The 24,374-nt window shown below is 41.7% G+C and overlaps 1 protein-coding gene across 1 annotated transcript in view; it reads right to left on the reverse strand.

The window, feature by feature from the left end:
• Slc9a9 (solute carrier family 9 member A9) overlaps window positions 1-24,374 on the reverse strand; it is a 538,630-nt gene that overhangs the window by 507,714 nt on the left and 6,542 nt on the right. The window contains exon 2 of the mRNA XM_077793762.1: window positions 13,448-13,554. Within this exon, the coding sequence (XP_077649888.1) occupies window positions 13,448-13,554 (107 nt within the window). The remainder of the gene's footprint in view (window positions 1-13,447; window positions 13,555-24,374) is intronic.

The raw sequence follows: 24,374 nt of genomic DNA on the forward strand, positions 1-24,374 counted from the left end.
GAGGTGGTTAGGGTTTAAGCTGAAGATGGGAAGCTCTGAAAGTGGATCTTCGAGATGGATACCATGTGAGAAGTTTTTAGAGAGGTGGAAAATGTGGTGTTTGGATATTTGCTCTTCTCCTAAAAATAGATTTAAGCAAGCGTACATTCAGCAGAGTGCTGATAAATCATTTCTAGAAGGAAAAAAAAATTCCACATGTCCTAATTCCTAGCATTTCCAATTTCTGTGGTGTAAATACTAATACCAAAGCCCATTTCGTGCTGCCAATGATTTAACAACAATCTGGCTGGCAAAATTTCTGTAAATACTCCCAGCTTTTAAGAGCTCTGAGAATCCTGTTCTTGCCCTCCATTGTACTCATTTCACTGTGTTAACTCATCAAGTAGTTCCTGTTCTTGGGCATACACCTACAGAAGATCAGTGAATGTGACACCATGAGGTGCCACCAAGATTTTCCTCTGGGAAGGCCTTGTTGCTTCTGCTGCTAGGAGTGAGATCCACCCTCAGGGAGTGCCAGGACTGTAGAGCCACCTCAACCAAGGCCATACCCCTTTCAGAGTGGCCATACCCAAAGACAGGACATTTGGGGTTTTTCAGCTCCAGAGCTTCCCAAGGAGCCAGCGAGATTCCTTGGCTGGCATGACAGCCCAGCTCCTTCTGACCCCCAGGCTTGCTGCTTCTGCTATCCATAGGTATGATGATTTCAAGGGCACTTAGTAAGAATTCTGCCCACTAAACTAAACTCCATGTCAGGATGATGCTTTTGAGGAACCCAACAGCACACAGTCCAAAGGAAAGTGATGAACATCTCACTGTGTAGCACATTCTTGTTCTGCACACTAGCCTGGGCCAGAACTTAATCCATCAGTGCCCAGGGAGCCTTGTGACCAGAGACCGACCTGAGAGGGGAAGCAGAGACCTCCTAACTCAGGACAAGCTTAAATAGCATCCAGAGACAGCCTGGTTACCAGCCCTGTGCTCCAACTCCTCCTGGCCCTTGTGGGTCCTCCCTGGGGCCGCACAAGCTAGGCGCTTCTTACTGACCAGAGAAGGGGAAATGCAGTCGGGTGAAACATTATATAACCACTGGCTGGAGACCAGCCATGATAAAAGTGCACTCCTGCCATAGTTTAATATTTTAGAAGGAACAAATCAAAGGCAAAAGAATAGAAAGATCCATTTTAAGTTTTATCTACTCAGGCTTAAAATCGAATGGAAAATCTCTCTCCCTCCCACTCCTTCTCTGTTTTCTTTCTGGTACTCAGCTCCCTCTTCTCTCTTTCCCTTCCTGTTTTTCATCTCTTCCTGCTTCCCTCCCTCGCTACCCAATTATTTGAAGATGAGACTTGTGGCAGTTCAGCTTCTGAGTAGTAAGCAACCATACGAGAGCCCACGTATTCACCCTCAGGAGAAGCCCTTGATAGATATAGGTACAAAAGAGCCTATCATTAAGGCAGGTAGAGCAGCAGTGAGAAGTAGCCCCCAAGAAGCAGAGGAGTATACACACCTATTCACATCATCTGTCATCTATCAAGGTCCATGAAGTACCTACCTTGTGCCAGCACCCTGGAACAGAAGGTGAGCACTACCCAGAGGCAGCCCCTCCCCTCCTGGAGCCTGCAGCTAGTGAGGAGACAGACACTGCTCGAGGGGTCCTAGACAGAAACATGCAACTCAGCTAAGACACAATGGAGGATGACAGGGGAGACTAGACTGTGGATCTACAACACACAGTCACTGGACATAGGAGTGCAGTAGTGCGGGGTCACTGAAAGTAAGGACAAGTGTTCCCATACCACGAATCAGTCCCAAAGAACATCCCTATGATAGAGCAAGACCTCATGCGCACTCTGGTGCTGTGAGACTCAGAATATTGCATTGAAGATTTAAAAAAAACAGGGAGATTTTTAAAGAAGGATATTGCTATGGTGTTCATGTGTCCCCTAAAGTTTAAGTGTCAGGAACTTAATTCCTAAGGCAACAGTGTTGAGAGGTGAGACCTTCAAGAGGTGATTAGGTCATGCTCTGCTCTACTAGTATGGATCAACTGTTATCCCAGGTGTGGGTTAGTTATCATGGGAATGGATTGGTTATCATGAGAGTGGGTCCCTGCTAAAAAGATGTGCTTACTTCCTTTCCTCACTCCCTGCTCTCACCACGTGGTGCCTTCCACCATGTTATGATACAACACAACAAGAAGGTGCTCATCCGATGCTCACCCAGTCTGTACTACTCCATTATGGACATTTGGGCATTATGGGGTGCCCCAAGTGAACTAAGAGGTTATCAAAATTAGTAAAATAAAAATATGATTCTAATAAAGATATGACATTGGTCTCTTAGGCGAGGTGTCCTTATTCTAGGGAGTGGAGATGATTTGGATGGGGAAAGAAATTACTTGAAACTTTTTTTTTTTGCATTTCATTTGTATCCTTTTAAAAAATATTTGCTTTACAATGTATTTTATATATTGATATGTAGTATTTGCACCTAATTTGTAAATAATTAGGCATGTATTATGTACATATGCCCACAGACACTTTACTGACTGGGGTGGGCTATGGTTTGGCAGTGGTTGATATTCCCCAAGGGTCCACTGTGATAAAAGCAGTCCCCGGGGTGGTGCTATTGGGAAGTGGTAGATTCTGAGTTGAGTGGGACTTGGTGCAAGGTCCTTAGGTCACTGGGGAATGAGGAAGTTCTCATGTGACCCACTTGAGTTATTGGAGAGGACAGTTATAAAAGGAGCAAACCTGGCTCCACCCATCCTTTTCCTTTGTGTTCCTGTTCATGATGTGACCATTTGTTCCTAAATACATCCTCACCATGACGTGCCACTGTCTGATGCCCTCATCACAAACCAAACCAATAGGGATGCCCAATTTTGGACTTCAAATCTCTACAAGTAGGAACTAAATAAACCTTTCCTTTTTATAAGTTATCTGCCTCAGGTATTTACATATAGTAATACAAAACTGACTGATCCAGGGTACAGAATTAAGAGTTTGGAAAACAGTGTTTTAACTGCTAAGTTGGCTAGTGCTTAATAGTAATAGTTAATATTTAATAAGAGCTTATTCCATGTCTGGCATATAAACCTTCACATGAATCATTCCATTTAGACCTCATAATAACTCATTGAAGTAGGTTCTACTATTACCTCCTTTGAAGAAAAAAAAGACATCCGTAGCTATAGGACAGACTTGTGATTTGAATGCAGCATTCTGAGAGCAGAATGGGGATCTAACCACAATATTATGCCACTTCATGTATGCCAGTTCCCACCATACGTGTTGATCCTTAGAAGAATAATATTTTGGTATTTTGGAAAGATTATGCAGGAGGGACACTTTATTCTGGGGTAATATGTAATAAATACAGAACTTATTAATAAATACAGAAAATGGAATCAAGTAACAAGGTATATGCCACACTTTCTAAAGATCCACCTCTTGGACAACTCTATGATCCTAAGTGGGCCCAGGAGGCAGGCAGAACAGCGCCACAGTCTCCAGCCACCCACTCCTCTTCAAAGAGCTGTGGAACCAGTGCTGTGAGGCCTCAGCAGATGGCATCTCCTTGGCACCATGAGGCACTGGTCCTTAGAGAGCTCTGCTACTCTGACTCCCCTGGTTCCTGCACCTCATGTCTGAGCTACCACTTTAAGCCCCTCTGGAGGTAGGCAGATGGATGGACAGATGGATAAAGCCCTGAGTTTCTGCACATGGTCAAACTGCAAAAGCCTAAGAGCCACCAGCAAGTTCTTCATATTTTAAGATGTTCCAAGATCAGGCAATAGTGAGAAAGCAGGGTCATCGGGAGAGGTAGAACATCCCAGTTTTCTCTTCCCAAGGCAATCTGGGATATTCTGTGGGGTCTAAAGACAAAAAGTCTTCCTGAAAAGCCATTCCCTTTACTGCCACAGCCCCTCTCTCCCTGACCACATTGAGTTTGTTGGAAAGAGCATCAGCCTGAGGTTCCAGCCCAATTCATGCACATTCACAAGATTCCTTCCTTTCCCAGCCACAGCGAATGTGAGAGACATTTGTGTGTTTGAATCACACAGCAAATCAAGAGACCATTGTCACCAACAGCCTTTACATTGTTTTAAGTCACTAGTTTTGTTTTGTTTTCAAGAAATAAAATCAGACAGTTGTTTAGAATAAAATCCCCCCTGAAAAATATTTCAGGCCTCAGAACATGAGTCCTGAGGATGAGTTGTGAAGAAGGAGAAGGAAGATGAGAAGATGGGAGCAGAGAGTCCTCTACCCAGAGGTCAGATGAATTTCTGCATCGCCTACCCTCTCAGCACGCCAGCTAGCATTACAGGTGGGAGGGGCTTCCCCTAAACTCTCCTCATTTTATATTTGGTGAGGGAACACTGCAAGAGTTGACCTCTCCCTTCTTTACCTTTATCTATTACAACAACAAATGTTTTCCTAAAGTCTGTAGAGATAAAATGATCTTGGAATATTGATACATAAGATAGGAAAATAATAATAATAATAATAATAATAATAATAATAATAATAATAGACTTCCAGGTTACAGGAACCTGATGTTATGTCATTGTACCATCTGCTTTGAAAGTCTTTCCTTCCAGATCTCTGTGTGGCTCACACTGACCTGCATGTGGCTGTTTGTTCCAGCTCTGTCCACCTGGGAAGGCCATCTCTACAGGACATATCTCAATACTCTTTGCTTCATCTTCCCATGTTGCTAACTCTGCTCCGGTAGCATGTGTCTCCACGTGATATTAGGTGACATATGCTGCTGCTGAACTGTCCCGTGGCTATCTCTCCCCTAGAATCTAAGTTCATGAGGACAGAGACTTGATTGCATTCACTGCTGTACTTGTTATACCTAAAACAAATGTTTGGCATATGGAGAATTCTCAACAAATCAGTATTTGTTGAATGACTAAATGAGTAAGAACATCTGCGTTGTTCAATGATGACATTAGAACCTAATGGAATGTTTAGAGTCTTGGAATGATTCTGTGGTTCTCATGCAGGCCAACTGTCTGCAAAGGAAGTTGAACGAAGGTGGAGGAAAACAGCTAAAATAAATACATTTTAAGTTGCTTTATTAACATCTGATCTCTTAAGTAAGGGTTAGGATTGAAAGCAGCTTGGTCCGTCCAAACAGCCTCATCCTACCCACTGCCAAGCTTGCGATTCTCTGGGATCGTCTAGTGTGTTAAGAGCCAAGACTTGTCAGGATAGAGAAACACAAATCATGAAGCACTGTTCTCTGTGGAACGGAGGCATAGAATCCATTCCACTTGAGAACATCTCACAAAAGCTCTTCAAAAACTGCATGCCCATTTATCATCCCAAGCTTGCTTTCTCTCAGCATGCCTAGAGAAGTTTTAAAGGAGATTTCTTTCCAGACCTCTCTTGATCCTTCCCAAGAGTGTCCTAGAGTTAGCTGCACATATTTATCTCATGGTACGATGATGTCTCTGATCAAGCTGTTCCTGTTATTGGAAGAGCTCTGCCCTGGCCTCTGTGGCTAGGATAATCAAGTAGAGAGAAAGACTGAAAAGTATAAAAGTAGTTTACAAATAAACATATCAGAATTAAAACTAGGAGCCACAGAAAGTTAAAAAAATCACCTTTAAAAAAGTTGGACAGTGAGGAAAATCAAGATATCTCATTGAATTTATCTAATGCAGCAAAAACAAAATTACAAAGTCATACAATGGGCTATTTCTATAAATAAGAGTTTCTTTAAAAAAACTTTCTGGTGGGGCTGGGGATGTGGCTCAAGTGGTAGCGCGCTAGCTTGGCATGCATGCAGCCCGGGTTCAATCCTCAGCACCACATACAAAGATGTTGTGTCCACCGAAAAACTAAAAAATAAATATTAAAATCCTCTCTCTCTCTCTCTCTCTCTCTCTCTCTCTCTCTCTCTCTTAAAAAAAAAACTTTCTGGTATTATCAACACAATTGATATGAGCACTGCTGACTTATTTGCAGCCTGGAAGAGTCTTCTTATGGAAAAAAATGGGAACTTTTACTCAAAGATAATCTCCCTTGCCATGTGAGCGTGCCTGTTCACATAGGAAGCAACATTTCCACTGGGCAGCTTCCTTTGACTTTGTCACTATAGTCAAATGATTTGTGGGTGAAAGGAAGTATAAATTTAACTGTGCTGACAACTTTTTGAAAATTTACTAGGTCTGCAAGACCTTCCCTGCCAAATGGCCTGCTGACCTTTCCACCCCGCTATTGTGAACATGAGATGTGCCAAGTCAGTGGTAAAGAAAGTGACGAGGAGATGCACAGACTGATTCCTTCATTCATTTGTCTTAAACCATACTTGTGGATTCCCCTGCCAACCAGCTTCATTTCCTAAAGGATGACAACTGCAAAACTACTCCCTCCCCTTCATGTGAACCCAGAAGACTAGGAAAGCAGAGGAAGCTTCTCTCCCACTTCCTCTTCGGGCCCAAGTGGTCCCAACCCTCCATGGCCTTCTTTCTTCCTTCTCCTCCATCTGCCCCCTGCTTCCTCTGTCTCTGCTGGATACAACAGCCTAAGGATCTCCTCGCTTTCCCAGCATTCCACTCTTCTGGGCTTCCGTAACCAAGGGGCTCAAGAAATGGAGGCTGAACATCATGGCAGAAGAGTGTGGCAGAGGGAAGCAGCTCATATGATGATCACCAAGCAGAGAGAGACTCCACTCTCTAGATATAAATATATACCCCGAAGCCACGTCCCTACTGACCTGCCTCCTCCAGCCACACCCTATCTGCCTCCAGTCACCACTCAGTTAATCCCACCAGAGGGACGGACAATTCACTGAGTGGGTTAAGACTCTCACAACCCAATCATTTCTGAACCCTCTCACACTGTCTCACACGTGAGCTTTTGGGGGACACCTCACATTCAAAGCATAACACCTGTGTTTTACTGGTCTTCCATACTTTTGCAAATTAGAAATAGTTCCTGGGGTATTCTTTCCTCCCTTTCCCACCTCCATATCCTGATTTTCCCTCTGCCTCCAATGCCCTCTCACCTTCACGCCCCACTAACCACCACCATCCTTAGAGTCAGTCTTCGAAATCTTTCCCATCATCCTAGTTAGAGTAAATGCTGTTCACTCCTGAGCGCCTTTGTTTCTTGACCCACTCCCTTGGTACCTGCATTTTAGTGTTATTTTTTTTTTTTCATTTCTTTGTATGGAGATGCACAGACTGATTCCTTCATTCATCTGTCTTAAACCATACTTGTGGATTCCCCTACCAATCAGCTTCATTGTGTTTTTCTCTGATTTACTAGGATACTCCTTGAGATTTTGTCTTCTCTAAGAATCACAATTGATGGGACCCAGTGAGTTCACTTGTTTTGAACGAACATAGAAACCAAAGCATCAGTAATAGATGAAGTTTGGGTTTTGTTTTATCAACTGCTCTTTAAAACAAGTTTTGAACTTTCTATTGTAAGGAAATTCAGAAATACTCAGTAGACATTTTTGTACTCCTAAATATTACATAATAAATTAACATTTATAAAGCCATTGTGTAATAGAATATTGGCCCCATGGGGTTAAGACATGGTGAGGGCTTCTTGGATCCATAGAACAACTTGGCAAATAGTATTGTAAACATGGAAGGGATGGATACAGAGCAACATGGTCTAGTTTTATTCTTGCAGAAGGTTACGTGGAGTTTATCATTTGCTCATAATGCATATAATACTTTTTTCTCCAATCTTTTAAGTGAAAAAAAATCTCTTTTCTACATTTTTTTTCTGTGTTGAGCACGAACAAAACAAGTTTGGGATGTGGTATTTCCTGAAATTTTTGTACGTTTATACAGGGCATAAAATCATGGTGTATTGCTGCTTTTTAAAGTGCCAATAGCTCTCATACTTTCCAGTTTTAACTTTCTTACTGGAAAACATTCATAAAGCCGTGAGCCTGGTTCTGCTTCCAAACACGTCAATGCCTAACCATCCCAGAAATATATGTCCTCTTACAGAATCTTCCAAGAGGAGATTACACAGCATAGGAATTCGTGCTAGCCTCTCCAAATCCTGAAGTTAGGCATTTCATCCAAGTCTCCAAACTATATTCTTTTAAGAAGAAACCTCATTTTCAAATCTTATAACTTTTAAAACAAAGGCCAAATACTCTTTTGAATATATACCATGAAGAAAAAGAACCCGGGAAGCCCTGGGGTGGCTGACTTCCGGGCCTCTGCTGGGCTGATCTCTTCCTGAACTGTAACAGTCTCTGCTCTTTCCAGCTCTGGCCATCTCCCTCTCTCTGTGCATCTGAAAAATCCCTTAGGGCCTGGCCCCAGATATTCTTCCTTCTCTGTCCATGGGACCCTTGGAGGGCCTGTCCAGTAGCATGGAGTACAATAAACCTTTCCTCAGGACTCAGGATCAAGTGCTTTATCTGAGACCCCGCTTATTCTGTCTGTGCCCACCAGTTGTGGGAATCTGGACCCATCATTTAATTTTTCTAGATGGTAATTTATTATCTGCATACACATAAATAACATTACAGAATAACATAGATTAAACAATAGACACCCAAGGAACTACAGTTCTACCAACTTCATTGTGTTAATTTTCACATATTACATATTTATCCAGCTGTGTGTGCATTTCCAAGCTCTCAGACTCACTCAGTTACTAATTCATTCACCAACTATTTTTTGGTATGAGACACCATGATTGGCTCTTTATTAATATGTTGGTCAATAAAGAGACATATTCCTCTGCTTTGTGAAGTTTACCAATGAGTGGACAGTAAACAAGGTAAGAATAATAATAAACAAAAACCAAGAAAATACATACAGAATTTCAGATGTTGCTAAGTACTTTGCAAGTAAAGAGGAGAGAGGCTGAGAGACTGAGAGAACACACAGTATAAGAACATTATGTGGACAAGCCCTTTCTGAACAGAAGGCATTTCGAGCTAAGACTTCCAGAGATGGAAGGAGCCTGATTTTGTGAACATGGGATGTGCAGGAGCAAGAGCATTTTAGACAGAAGACATATGCAGAGATACTGAAGCAAGAACTTTCCCAGTGAGTTGAGGGAACAGAAGAGGCTGGTAGACCTACAACAGTAAGGGGTGTGGGGGTAAAGGGTAAAGTACCATCTCTCTCTTCACCCTGTTCACTTGAAGGTAACACAGGATTTAAATCCATGGCTCCCAAACATGTCTGCCCATTAGAAACACCTTGTGATCTTCTGAAAACCCAAAGCTAAACCAGGTAAATCCAAACTCTAGGGGTAGAATGCAGGTACTGGGATGCTTTTCAGGTTCCCAAATGATTTTAAAGTGCAAATGGATTTCAGACCACTGACTTAAATCCATGTTAGTGATTAAGTTCTTGTTTCAATCATCTGTAAAAAGATGAGGTTCAATTGTATAAGGCCAGAGTTCCCTCGTACTCTAAATTAGGTGATCTCTAGATGCAGATCCAAGGTCATTTTCATCTATCCCTTTCATCTAAATTTCCCTCCCTTTTTCTCTGGGACCACGTATTCTCCCAGCCAGCCTTAAAATCTTAGAAGGGTCTCCATATACTGTTCCCATAAGTCAAGCAGTCTCTGTGGATCCAAAGTGTCCAGCCTTCCCCAAAGTCCTCTTCCCTTTTTATCTTGATAGTCACACTCTGTCACCTTACCCTCCAATCCACCTTGCCCTAATGACTTCTGGGATTTGCTCAATTCCTGCTGCCAATGGAAAGCACACCCATCCTTCAAAGTCCATCTCCAATGCCACATCCTCCACGAAGCCTCCCTAACAAACCCAAGCATCCACTATCACTAATCTGTAAATTTTTATGGTTTTTATAATTCATATGCTACAATTTAGAGCTAAATTATACACAGGCACATATTATACATTGACAGTATCTCTCCAAATGGATGTTAAATAAATGACCAAACATAATTATATTCCTCCCTGCCATATATTAAGCATTCAAACATGAATGTTTTCAATGGTGGTGGAAACTACCATTGTTTTGGAGATAGAAGTGACAAGATGTTGGTGGTAGCATTCTAGTGGTAAAAGTAGTGGCAGTGACAACCAGGGAGGTGTAAAGGCCCCATGTTAGCCAGGCACTTTACACACATCATCTCATTTAAATAACTAATACGATCCTACAAAATGAGTTTTAATCTCCACACTTTACAAATAAGAAAGCTGATCTCACAGAAGTAGAGCCTCGAATGGTGGTTACTGGAGGGCGGGGACAGGATGATGGATGGGTAGTGAATTCCAGTTAGAGGGGAGTAAGAAGTTCTGGTGTGCTTTTGTAGTTAGGTGACTATGGTAACAATTATGGACTGTATATCTCAAAAAGCTGGAAAAAAAATCAGATTGTTTTTACCCTGAAGAAATGACATGTGTTTGAGGAGATATTTATATATAACCTGATTTACACATTCTACATTGTACTCATGTACAAAGACATCATGAGACCCCCTTGATATATACAATTTGGGGTATCCGTTAAAAAGTAAGTAAGTAGGGCTGGGGTTGTGGCTCAGTGGTAGAGCCCTAGCCTTTTATATGTGAGGCATTGGGTTTGAGCCTCAGCACCACATTTAAAAAAAAAAAAAAAAAGAGATTGTTTCCATGTATATCTTGAGAAATATTTTTTAAAAAGTAAAGAAGTAAAGAAAGTTGGGGATTGGAAAGTTAAAGGAACCTAGGGGTGATGGTATATCTGAGTGATCCATGCTACCTTTCATAAGCCTTACAATGAATGGGCCCTTTTTTGGAGTCTCTTTGCATCTAACATAGGCTAATTGGCTGATTGATAGGAGCAGTTGCATGCCATAGAAAAGTCCCCGGAGGAAGTCAAGCTATGGGTTGTTCATTTGTTTTAGATCAACTAAGTTCCACCAATATTGGCCAACAAATATGAAGGAAGACATATTCTGGCCATTTACAAACCCAGCTTTTTTAAAGTCATCTAACATGGTAGGTTTGCCAGAGGAGGCCCCCCCTCTCACCAGCAACCTGAGAGGATTTGCTCTGGGTGCTGAATCACCTATTGCCAGCCCTGGATGCTTAGAAGCAACAAATGCTGATTGTAATTCAGAGTCACATGATTTAGAAGTTTACCCAGAAAATGCCTGAATCATCCAAGGTCAAGAAAACATGTGTAAAACTCAGAATTCACCCACAGGGGAAAAAAAAAAAGGGGGGGCCCTGGCATCTTAAACATTTTCTCCATCTCTTGATTTAATTTTTAGAAAGCAAATCTTTGGCTTCAGTTGCTGCTAAAGCAATCAATATGTCAATAATTCAATATCAAAGTTTCAGATCAGACATTTATTGGCAATCCTTTAGAAAACAAAATTGCTATAGCAACAGGGACTATTAACAGCATCTTTGAGGGATCCAACCTGTTTGGAGAAACAGTGCTATGTAGAAATGCAGATAAAAATGGCAGGAAAGTGAAGAGAGAAATAATTTATGTCTAGGTATGAATCAAGGTAAAACTGGAGGGTGCATTTTAATCAAAATCCTGTGTTGTTAACAAGGTCATTTAAATCATTTATTTCTGGATAGATAAATTTCTTTTTTTTTAAGAGAAAAAGAGAGAGAGAGAGAATTTTTTAATATTTATTTTTCAGTTTTAGGTGGACACAACATCTTTATTTTATTTTTATGTGGTGCTGAGGATCAAACCCAGCGCCTCGCGCATGCCAGGCTAGCGCATTACCGCTTAAGCCACATCCCTAGCCCTGGATAGATAAATTTCTATTATCCCTGTGAATAAAAGAAACCAAATAAGAGAATCCAAAACACAAAATCTAGATATTTTTCCTATTGATTTAAGAAATATATTATTTAACTTGCTTTTTGTGTGCTTAAATTCATTTTCCTAGCTAAGTCTAACTTTGTGATAATTAGTTTGACTTTCCTGAGTTCTAACCAAGTGCTTGAGGAAGTTAATATAGAAAAATAACCATAGAAGATTATGTGAAAAAAATTACCAGAAATAATTCATCTTACATGAAGAGAAATGGCAGACCTTGGACCTCAATCCTAGACCCACACTCCAATCCTCTAGAAATGGAAAAATTTGTATATTTTAATAAAGAAACCAAGTCTATATGGGATAAAAGTGAGAGAAGGTGCTTCCACAATATCAGACAGATCTTAGCTCCAACCCAACAGGATCTGAAAAAAGTCAGGTGTCGTTCTGGTTTCTGGCATACACCTGTTTGTTAAAAGGAACTCCCTGCTCCAAGAGATAATCCAGGACACACAAGGCATCACAAAAGGTGATTTCACCTTATTTCTGACTCTCAGTCCTGAGGGCAGCAGGAAGTTTTCCTTCAGAAACTGAAGGAGTTGGCAAATTTGCAATAATAAAAGCTTTTTTATTTGATTTTTGTTGCATCCTCACCCTTTTAGGTTATTTGCAACAGGGTCTTGGAGTTGCCCAGGCTGGCTTCCAATTTGCGAACCTCCTGCCTCAGCCTCCCAAGTTGTAAGGGCCACGGCTGTGCACCACTGTGTCTGGCCCTAAGCCATTTTTAAAAGATGAGTCATTTTGTAATTTTTTTCTAAGATTCTCTAACTAAACCAATGGGGTCACGATCTCTTGAGAGCATGTGTCAGTGAATTTATAAACTGTGGCCAGCATTTTGTGTGGGCAGTCAAAAGATCAAGGTTTGCAGTGAAAAATTTTCATTCCTCTATACTTTCCTTTTGGATTATGGGAGATTTGAACCAAATAGCCAGCTAGCAATGTATGCCATGACACTTAACACACAGACCCCCCACCCCCCCACACACACCCAAGCGCATACGCTCATAAAAGCTGGAATGGGTATTAAGAAATACAGAGTTGCTAGATTTTTTAAAATATTTTTTTAAAGAGTTGTGACTTGCAAAGAAATTATATTAAAAACCTTTCCAAGCCAGGCACAGTGGTGCTTGCCTATAATCCCAGTGGCTGGGGAGGCTGAGGGAGGAGGATCACAAGTTCAAGGCCAGACTCAACGACTTAGCAAAATGCTAACCAACTTTGGGAGATCCTGTCTCAAAATAAAAAATAAAGAGAGCTAGGGAAGTAGCTTAGTAAAGCACCCCTGGTTCAAACCCTAGTACCTAATTAATTCATTAATTTAAAAAATAAGAACCTTTCCCAACTTCTAGGAAAAAATATTGACAACTGAGCTTATAACAAGAGTATATATAATCCAAAGTTTTGACATTTTAGTCAACTAAATGGCCCCAATAGTTCAGTGTCATAATGGACATATATGTGTATGTGAACATATTACATATGGAGACTCATACATGGTACAATTAATTATACGGAAATCAAAAATATACGTCCCAACAGGACACTTACCTTTTCAAGTATAGCATTTCCCTGGTGAGGACTGATGTTGTGTTGGCTTATTTCTCTCTTGTACTTATATTCATAAACTTGGTCAGTGATATTAACCAGTAGAGTGGAAGGACTGAAGGACAGTTTTCCACAGTTGTAGACAGTCCCACTTTCAATATCAGTTGGTGCCGTAGCATATCGCAAAATTAATCCCATTATCAGGCCTAAAAAAAAAAAAAAAAGAATGAATAATTGTATTGGGAGAAGACAATCCAAAATATTCACTACTGGATACTTTTAAATATATAATTTGGAAGCTTCAAAGTGGCAAGAGAAAGAGTGGGATCACCACCTAGTTTAGAAGATTGCTCACTCATAGATAGCAAGTCAACGGAATATAGTGTTAAAATATTTGTGTGGGGTGTGTTGGCACACGCCTGTAATCCCAGCAGCTTGGGAAACTGAGGCAAGAGGATCTCAAGTTCAAAGCCAGGCACTAAGCAACTCAGTGAGACGCTGTCTTTAAATAAAATACAAAATAGGGCTGGGCATGTGGCTCAGTGGCTGAGTGCCCCTGGGTTCAATCTCCAGTAATATTTGTAGTGGACACTATTGCTAGAATACTCAGCATGAATTCCCAGGATTTTTCTTCCTAACAAACCCAGAAATTTTGGATACAAGAGATATCCTCCTCTTATATCCATCCAAGTATTTCACAAAAACCTTTGCTCTGTGATAGACACAGAGTAATCTAACAGACCAGGAGATGGTATTGTTCTGGGAGAGTTCTGGTCTGCAGATTAGCAGACCTATCAGCTAACCTATCTCAGTTAGCCTTTCAGACCAAAAAGAAGCATGTGTATTCATGGAGGGGTTCCTGTTGTCTCCTCATCAAGATATAACCAAGGTTATATTTTCTCCATTTTTTGCTGGCAGCTATCTTGTGACCATGAGGAGATCCAGTCCAAGGACACAGCCAGTATATTGGGGATGGTAGCACCAATATACAGACAGACCTCAGGTCGTGAATGACATCTCTGAGCCACTGGAACAACCAGCCTACAGTAAAGTTATCCTAGTTCTGGACCTCTTTTATGAGATATATTCTTGAATTAAAAAAAAAAAAAATCAAGACTCTGCTTACCCCATTCAAATTCCTTCTAATGCCAGAACATTCCTTTTTATGAAGAGGGAACCCAAGTGATAATCCTTGACTTTCACATTTATAAACTCTGGTCGGTTACTCATGGTAGTCTTATAACTGTGAACTCTTCTAATACGGATTTATTAACAAACAGCAAAGAAACATCAGAGGCCCAAACAGCCCTCAATTTAAAGTTAGGATTGATATGTGACATAATTCACAGTTCACTCTTAAACACACACACACACACACACACACACACACACACAATTTTGAAGTTTTTACCTTTCTCTTAGAAAACCCAAAATCTAATAACCTTTTTACTTTTTTTTTTACTCCCCTAATAAAACATTTGTTAGGTGTGTATTTTGTGCCTGACATTTATAGCTTTAAAATAAAAATACAGTCAGTCCCATGAAAGCTCAAATTTATGTAAGTGAAGACCTATAAGCCATCAGAAGACAGCATGCCATGTGCTGTCCCAGCTGGGAGGCCCTCTAGGTTATGTAGAAGACACTCTGAAACCCTTGGAATTAAGCAACATGTGAGATGACTCTTAAAGGTGACATAAGATTTGCCAAGACAAGCTGAATCATGGAGTTGGGATCCAGGGCACACGTGTGGGGCAGCACTATGTAATATCAGACAGCTGGACATTCCTGGGACCTAAGCTCTCTCTGCAGAATGGCTGCTGGGAAGCGGCTGCTCAGCAGGGACCCTCTCCTGTCTGCTTTGCATCTGGACCATTCTCACCAGTGGAACAGACGCCAAAGCAAGGTTGCAGCAGTGAAGAGGCGCATGGAGGCTCTCTTTTCTATCCTCCTCACCCTCATCTGCTGAATAGAAAGAAACCAAAGGCTCCAAAGGCAGACAAATTCACTGAGCTGAGACAGCATGGGTCCCTCAGAAACTGGGGGGAAGGAATCCATCTACCAACCAGGCTTATGTGCACTGGACAACTAAGTGCATGAAAAATAAAATAGACTTGCTTTCCCAAATGTGAATTGTGCACTGTCACTTCCCAAATGGGGAAAGCAAGTCTATGTCATCGTAACAAGTTCCTAGAACCTACTGTGGCTAAATTCTGTAGTATGTAGTCACTGATATTCTGGTGTTGCTGTGTTTGCAATCATTACTGATAACCTAAGTAACTCAGCATATAAACAAAGAGGGACTTAGATCTTGTGCATTTGGGGAGTCAGCCAGTGAGAGCAGAAGAGAATAGTGGAGAGAAAGAAAAGAGGGGAAGGGGGGGGGAGTGAGAGAAAAAATGGCTGAGAGAGAAGGGGTGGGGGCTGAGACTCTAGGCCACAAGACTCCTCTGTTGTGCTAAAAGGTATTGATGTTTTAGTCCAATGATAATGCAGAAGAATTGAAAAATTTTAGGCAGGAGGGTACAATAATCAGATATTCATGTAAGAACTATCACTTTGGTAACAATGTGGAGAATAGATCAGAGTGAGAAGCATGAAAGAAAATAAATTTCTTCCAAGAATAATTTTTATCTTACTTATTCCTTGCTTATTCCTGTATTTGGCCCATTCCTCTGTAATAGTTAGAAATATTGTATCCTAACTTTTGTAAGATAGAAACATACTTAGCCTTCCCTGGGCACAAGATCTGCCACAGACCAGTGGACCCCTTTCCATGCACTGTCAAGTAGTTACAAAATAACCAGTCAGGAGAGAGCAGGAAAAGCTTCCTCCACACTCCTGGTGGTTTAAGGTGCTTGAGTAAGAACGCCTCTTTTGAACACTCATTGGGTAACAGTTATTTTTTTTTTATTGGTTGTTCACAACATTACAAAGCTCTTGACATATCATATTTCATACATTAGATTGTAGTGGGTTATGAACTCCCAATTTTACCCCAAATGCAGATTGCAGAATCACGTCAGTTACACATCCACAATTTTACATAATGCCCTATTAGTAATTGTTGTATTCTGCTACCTTTCCTATCCCCTACTGTCCCCCCTCCCCTTCCCTCACATCTTCTCTCTCTACCCCATCTGTAACAGTTATTAAACAGGTACCACGAGTGACACTGTTGATTGCTCATTCTTCACATGTGGGATACAAGGAAGGGAAGAACAAGAAGGTATCAGCAGGGGTTCTACACAGAAAGAACCCCTATTAATGTCATTTGAAACTCTCCGCAGATATGTCACTTATTTTGGCAAAATGCTCACAAGAAAACGAGAAGTGTGCACTGTCACTTCCCAAGTGAGGAAAGCAAGTTTATGTCCTTGTAGCAAGTTCCTAGTACATAGTGTGGCTAAATTCAGACAAGCCTTCAAAATCGAAATGGCCCTGCATGGCCTGTTATGCCAGCTCTGGTCCCAGCCTTTAGGAAGAAGCAGCCTGAGGTAAATGGAGGAAGCTGCTTGTAGCCAGAAGTGACCCCATGTAATAGCCATAAAAATGCACCTCTCAGATCTCCTACTGTAAGCAGTGCAGTCAGCCAATGTGATCTATCCCAAGTCCATGCAGAGGCTTCCACCCCACTCCCAACCAATGACTGTGCATGGCTGGGATTCTATGGCAGGGAGTTAGGGACTCCTCTAAAGGATAAACATGGTTCAAGTTCACCTCATAAGCCTCACCAAAGCATTCTTATAATTGCACTGCAGCTTAAGGATTCCCCACCCAGCCTTTTTCTTTCCCCATGTCCACCAACACTGGGCTGCCTCAAGGTATGACAGCTGTCCCTACATCACACTCTCTCTCAAAGAAGTTTTCCCCAATAAACCTTTTTTGATAAGTATCTTCTTCCAGCTTCTACTTCTTGGTTGACCCAACTTAACAAACAAGTCAAAAGGCTCTGGCCCTACTTGTCCCCAGGCCCCAAAGGTTGAAAGGAATTAAAGTGGAAGGGATAGTGGAACCTCAGCATCAAAGCACATGGTTAACAAACCCAGGTGCTCACACGTGTGCACCCCTGCTGCAAAGAGGAATGATTCTCAATGAGAAGGGGTTGTTTGATGCCCACACAAAGATACAGATAAAAAAAACTTCCAATCACTTTTGCACAGGACAGAAAGACTATTTGCTGTGGCCATGAACCCAAAACTCCAGTCTCATTGGTAAAACAAGAAAATGGAACCCTACTTTCCGGGAAGGAAAAGAAGCCAGCCTGCCCTCACTAAAGCAATACCTACCCTGAATTGGGCACATACTGGGCACCCATCCTGGCCCCAGCTTGCGGTTGGACACTCCTGTGAGATTTACCCCATGTCTCGTGGCTGGCATTGCCTTCTCCAGGTGGAGTCTCTAGTCTAAACACATCCCAGCTTCTTCAAGTCACCTACGGTGGCAGCAAGGTGGACATGCTCTCTAGGGAACCCTGACCTGCCTGCAGTAGCACACAAACCCTGGAGCTTGGGTGATAGACTATATCCTGAAGCACTCACTATTCTAGGAAGTTCCTCTTGAATCCCCACTGTGGCAACTGTGCTCTGATGGATCCATGCTCACCGAGCCCTCATATTTGAGTTCTTATAACACTTAGAACTTGAACCACACATTGTAGGAGCCCGTTTTATAAGAACTTATACTGTTCAGCATTGCTTCACAGACCCTGGCTTTGTTTCCTGCCTATACAATCTGACTGTTGAGAGCAGAGGCTCTGTGCTGCTCTTCTTTCCTCTAGAAAAGACAAATATGTTAGGCAGAATTGCAGCTGAACTTTCTCCAAGTCACCAAACTCCTCTGGCATTAGGAAGACAAGGATCCTTAGTGATATCTATCAGTTACCAACATTTTTAACTGTCACATCTAAGGGACCTCCCAACAGATACTACCATGTTCTTGTCCTTGCAGAGCTTTCAATATAACTGTCACCTAGCAGATGTGTGACATGCAGTTGACAGCATGATGTTTATCAAAGCAGGAAGAAGGGAGGGAGGAAGGAAAGAGGAAGCAGCCTCAGGGTTACTCACACCAAAGAATGGTTGGAAATAGAGCCGTGTCTTTCTGGACTGGGTTTCCTTTCATCATCCATATTGTACATCCACTCTCCTTCTCCCTCCATTGGGCTTTCAGCCACGGACATAGGACATTGCTCTAGGATTTGTGGGAGTTATAAAGAATGAACACAAAATGCCCTTGCCCCTAAAACGTTAGAATATCTTAACCTACCAGCCCATTTCCTCCTACTGAATCCCATGGTCCTAATTTCCACTGAGAATAAGGCATACTCATTTCCTTATAACAAGCCTGAATTTTATAACCAGTTCCCCTTGAACAAAGATGTTCCCCAGGAATGTACATGGTGTGTTGGTCATTTTGTGACTAAAATGCCTGAAAAGAACAATTTAGAGGAAGAAAAGTTTATTTGTGCTCATGATTTCAGAGGTTCAGTCCCTGGTTGGCCATTGCTTTGGGCCTGAGAGGAGGCAGAACATCTTGGAAGAGGAGCATGGAGGAGGAAGGCTGCCCTGTTCATGGCAACCAGGAAGGTAATCCCCCAGTGACTTGCTTCCTCCAGCCTTGCCCTGCCTGCCCACAGTTACCACCCAAGAGTCATTTAAATTATTACTCCATTTGATGGATTAATCCACCAATGAGGCTACATCTTTCCTAATCTAATCATTTCATCTCTGGACATTCTTGCGTCTGCTGACACCTGAGCTCTGGGGGGTATACCTCATAACCAAACCATAAGAGATGGAGACTCTCTTTACTAAAGCAGATCACAGATTGTGGACTTGTCATTAAAACACAAAAGTGTTAGATGTCTCTGGCTCTATTGGACACTGTGATTGTGTCCATTCCCTTTCATGCAGTGCCCTTCTGCATGGCACAGCTCCAGCTCCCTCCCTTCAGATTCTTTGTTCAGATGAGGTGCTTCCTGCAGCTGCACGGTGACACGGGCCCCATGGTGCCCATGTACAGAACTAGGCCATTGCAAAGGTGGGCATTTAAATGCTACAAAGCATTAGAAGAAGTTAGAGCCTAAAGCAAATGCAGTTAAAACATGAAGACTGGAAAAAGTAAGCTTTGTAGTTCTTTCACTCTCAACCAACTGAGTGGTACCCAAGGATAATCTTGATTAAGGAGGCAGTGCCCCTTTCCTAAAGAGGAAAATGAAACATGAAAATATGTAGTTGGATATAATATCATGTTTCTACCTGGTAAGTGTATCAGACACTATTGATTGCTAGCCAGCACCCACCCGCTCGTTACCCAGTAAAACCCTCATGTTTTAGCTGTCTACCCTCCCCACACCTGTGCTCAGGTGAGTTGCCCTGACTCTAAGCCCTAGGACTGCTCCCATTCCCCTTGTGAGAATTCTTTCTAGAATGGGTATGTGATCCCATGTCAGTCCATAAGAAGCAAAGGGAATTCTGCCAATGACTTCTTAGAAAAGTTTTGATATCCTAAGAGAGAGACACAGGAGAGATGACCTCTGTTCTTTCTCAGAATGGCACTAGGCCTGGTTAGGACACCGGGGACCACCACACCCACTTCACTGCCAGCCTGAGGTTGAAGTCAGCACTGAGAGGGGCAGGGCAGAGAACAGCAAAGGACCTGAGCCCTTCATGGCAATAGGTAATAAAATGCTGCCAATCAAGCAGGCCTGAAGTGGATTCTTTTTTGAGTTATCCGGAGATAAGAAATGTCTTATTACTTAAGTCTCTAAGAGCCAGTGTTTCTGTTCCTTGCAGCTAATTGCATCTTAATAGATAAAAAGTTCTTTTAAAAAAACATTATTATTGCTGTGTGTATATTTGTGACTGCATGACCAATGTGATTCTGCAACCTGTACACTCAGAAAAATGAGAAATTACATCCCATCTGATTCAAAAGTATGATATGTCAAGATCATGTGGATTTGTAACCGATGTGATTCTGCAGTCTGTAATTGGGGTAAAAATGGGAGTTCATAACCCACTTGAATCTAATGTATGATATGAAATATGATATGTCAAGAGCTTTGTAATGTTTTGAACAACCAATAAAAAAAATCATTGTATTGTCATGTGTAACTAATTAAAACAAAATTTTTTTAAAGAGAGAGAGAGAGAGAGAATTTTAATATTTATTTGTTTTTAGTTTTTGGCTGACACAACATCTTTGTTTGTATGTGGTGCTGGGGATCGAACCCGGGCCGCACACATGCCAGGCGAGCACACTACCGTTTGAGCCACATCCTCAGCAAATTAAAACAAATTTTAAAAAATGAACCTACAAAGTCCTAAAGAACTTTCAAGGGAAGACCAACTAAACCCTATAGAATGGTGGGAAAACTTCCCAGAGTACATTCCTAGGGATGTGCAAGAGTTCACTGGGTAGAGGGAGGGAGTGCACAGAGGTGGACAGGCACAGTGCTAACCAGGCATGTCAGGCAGTTGCCCAGGGCAGCTGGGCCAAAGGGCCTCTGCATGACACAGGAGTGAAGTGTACTCAGGTGGTTGGTGAGAAGGTCCCCAAGAAGAACTGAGTGGGCTCCTTGATGGGGGGTTGGTTGTCTCTGTTTTGGAGCAGAGGAATTGGCCTTTGGACACAATTATTTGAAGGGAGCAAAGAAAATTGAGGTACATGGGGATATCAGGGTTTAATTTATATTCACATGAGGAGCAATTTCCAACATCTGAACAGAATTTTGAGATAAAAAGAATAAAACAAACCTTGATGGAGAGTGTTCTTCACCGTCATGGGACTTTAAACAGAGTCTTCAAGGCAGTTGCTTTGTGATGCTATTATTTCAGCCATTTGTATTCAAAAAATGAACTAGGGATTCAAATGTGGCCATGAAGAAAGCAAAGGTCTGACAAATAAACTAAGAAAGCTAACAGCTGGACAAAATTTGATGCTCTGTAAGATAATATTAACAAATATCAGCATTAATTGCCTCTCCAAAATTTTTTGACTTTTTTTTTTATATTTATCCATCCCCTTTCCATCTTGTCAAAGTCTTTGTCAGAATACTGATTTTAAAAGACGACAGGATGCTGGGTGGCACAGTGGCACACACCTGTAATCCTAGCAGTTGGGGAGGCTGAGGCAGGAGAAATGCAAGTTCAAGGCCAGCCTCAGCAACTCAGTGAGGCCCTAAGCAACTTAGTTAGACCCTGTCTCAAAATAAAATATAAAAAAGGCTGGTGATGTGGCTCAGTGGCTAAGCACCCCTGCGTTCAATCCCTAGTACCCAAAAAATAAAATGAAAGATGACAAGATTAGAATCTTAAATGTCCAAATGTGTTTCCTAACATTTTCCTTTGTAGCAGTTTAGTTTTACCCTGAGATTAGTCAGGGTTGCAACCGAAACTAAAAATACACAATGCCTTCTCGTTATTTAGTGCCTTTGTTCTTTGTCTGCCTTTCTACCAACCTAAATTCAAAGGATTAAAGGAAAGCGTGGGGGTTGCTGAAAGGGACACAGAATTCATTGCTGTGCGCTGGCTCACTACAGACCTGCTTTGGTGAAGAAAAATCCCATAATGATTTTAGAATAGGTGTGTGGCACCTGTCAGAAAGATTCCTCATTATGCACCAAGGAGGAAAGTGGTCCATATAGCTGTTCCTCCTTCAGAGTTTCTGTCTTCTTACAGAACTCAGTCATATGAGAAATTCCAGAAAGTTCTGACCATCAGAATGTCTCCAAGGTAGGTATTTTATATTCACCTCCCACCCTTGGTGCATACCAGATGCCACACACACACCACACACGTATACAAACACACACACACACACACACCAGACATGTACACACTCATACAACATACACGCATGCATGCACACATATACATACAGACATACAACACCCACAAACACACACATATACACAACATACACACTTCATTGGGGGATTTCTCACATTGGCATCACAGATAACTTTTTGTAGAAACTGTTTCAGCCACCAGTTTACTCATAAGCTAACACCTTTACTGAAAATCACCTTAGAGAGTTGACAGGAGAAATATAGAACAGAGATATCTAACTAGAAACGTATTAACTAAACAGATGCCTTTTTCCTTCATAATGTTTACACAAAAGAGTAGCAACATTACAGAGTGTTACACAGTGAAATAGGGACTCTCCAGTGCCGGGAGATGGCCTCCAAACCCCTCTTTGCCATAGGAGGGTAACAGGGTGGAAAAGAAGACAGATGGGAGGAACACAAATGAAGTGGTGGTTCTTAGCCTCAGTGAGTCAGGTGCAGATGCTAGGGCCAACCCCAGGGTCTCTGGGTCAGTTTGTCCGGCTCAGGTTCCACATATTAGCCTTTCTAAGCAGTCTTCAGGTGAAAGGGTTCTGCCAGGCCAGGAGCCACACCCTGAGAAGTCCTGTCCTGTGAGACAATGGCTCCTACCCACATGGTTACTGTTGTAGTCCTGGAACTCCATCAAAATCCACACTGTCTTGTCCTTGTGCACACACATTTAGTTTTGAGGTCCCAGAGACATAATGCATGCTCCTGCTTTTGGTCTCTTCCAAAAATTCAATTTAGTCAAACTAGCACGTGTTGAAAGCCCATTTTGTATGCTTCATGTGAATCCACGGTCCCTTCTCAAACTGTTAACAGCACCTGCCACGCCCATTCTGACCACAGCAGGCCTGTAAAACCCAAAGACCATGAACTTGCAGCACTGCTTTCCCTGGTGGTGGCAAACAGTTCCAGATAACCTCCCCAATTCCCCTGGAGTATCTCAGCTCCGGCTTCCACGTCACTGCTCCCATGGTGTCCCATGCTGGGCCTTTTGCTATGGACAGTGCAACATTCCTGAGGGTTCTAGGTAAAAAAGAAACTTAACTAACCCACCCCCGACATCCCCACCCCTGACTTTGTGAGCAGACAGAGAAGGAACAACAGTGGCCCAAATGTGACGTCACTCACTTGCCATTTCCCTGGGTAGCCTTGGCCAAGCTGTTAATTTTTCAAGTTTCCACTTCTTTCTGTTTCTTCTGTAATGTCCTAAGGTACCATGCTTGGCACAGAATAGACATTTATTAAATAACAGCAACTATTTGAGGGTTAAATGTCTAAAATGGGTAAAAGAACATGGGTGATATACTTCTGAGTTTGGAGCACAGCCCTACTACTGGTTACCAATTACTTTATGTCTCTGAAGGTCACTCTCCTCATCTGTACCATAAAAATGATAATACTCTTCTTTCACACACATCTCCCCCCCATCCTGCCCCCCGCCCCAGATTTGTGATCCCAAGTGGCCATATGGAACCAAACCACCAAGGTTTGAATCCCAGCCCTGATATTTAGTAGATGTGTAACTTCGAGCAAGTTACTTGATTTTCTGGTACCTCAGTTTCTCTATCTTAAAAAATGATTATTGTCCTCCAGCACACAGTCACAGACAATAACTTTCTCAATAACACCACTAAAGCTCAGGAAACAAAGTCAAAAGTTAGTAAATGGGATGGCATCAATTTAAAAAGCTTCTGCACAGTAAAGCAAACAAGAATGTGAAGAGAGAACCTACAGAATGGAAGAAAAATCTTTTCTAGCAACTCTTCTGGCAGAGGATTAATATCTAGAATATATAAAGAACTCAAAACTTAACACCAAAACCCCCAAAATAATCCTAATAAATGGACAAATTAATTAAACAGACACCTCACAAAAGGAAGAAATAAAAATGGCCAACAAATATATTTTAAAAAAATTGTTCAACATCATTAGCAATTAGGGAAATGCAAATCAAAACTATATTGAGATTTTTATCTCACTCCAGTCAGAATGACAGTCATCAAGAATGCAAATAATAACAAATGCTGGAGAGGATGTGGAGAAAAAGAAATACTTTTACACTGTTGGTGGGATGGTAAATTATCACAACCACTATGGAAATCAATATGAGTCTCCTCAAAAGACTAGGAAAATGGCACCACCATATGACCCAGCTATACCACTTCTTGATATTTATCCTAAAGAATT

This window comes from Urocitellus parryii, chromosome 2 (assembly GCF_045843805.1).
Source record: "Urocitellus parryii isolate mUroPar1 chromosome 2, mUroPar1.hap1, whole genome shotgun sequence".
Classification (NCBI taxonomy): domain Eukaryota; kingdom Metazoa; phylum Chordata; class Mammalia; order Rodentia; family Sciuridae; genus Urocitellus; species Urocitellus parryii.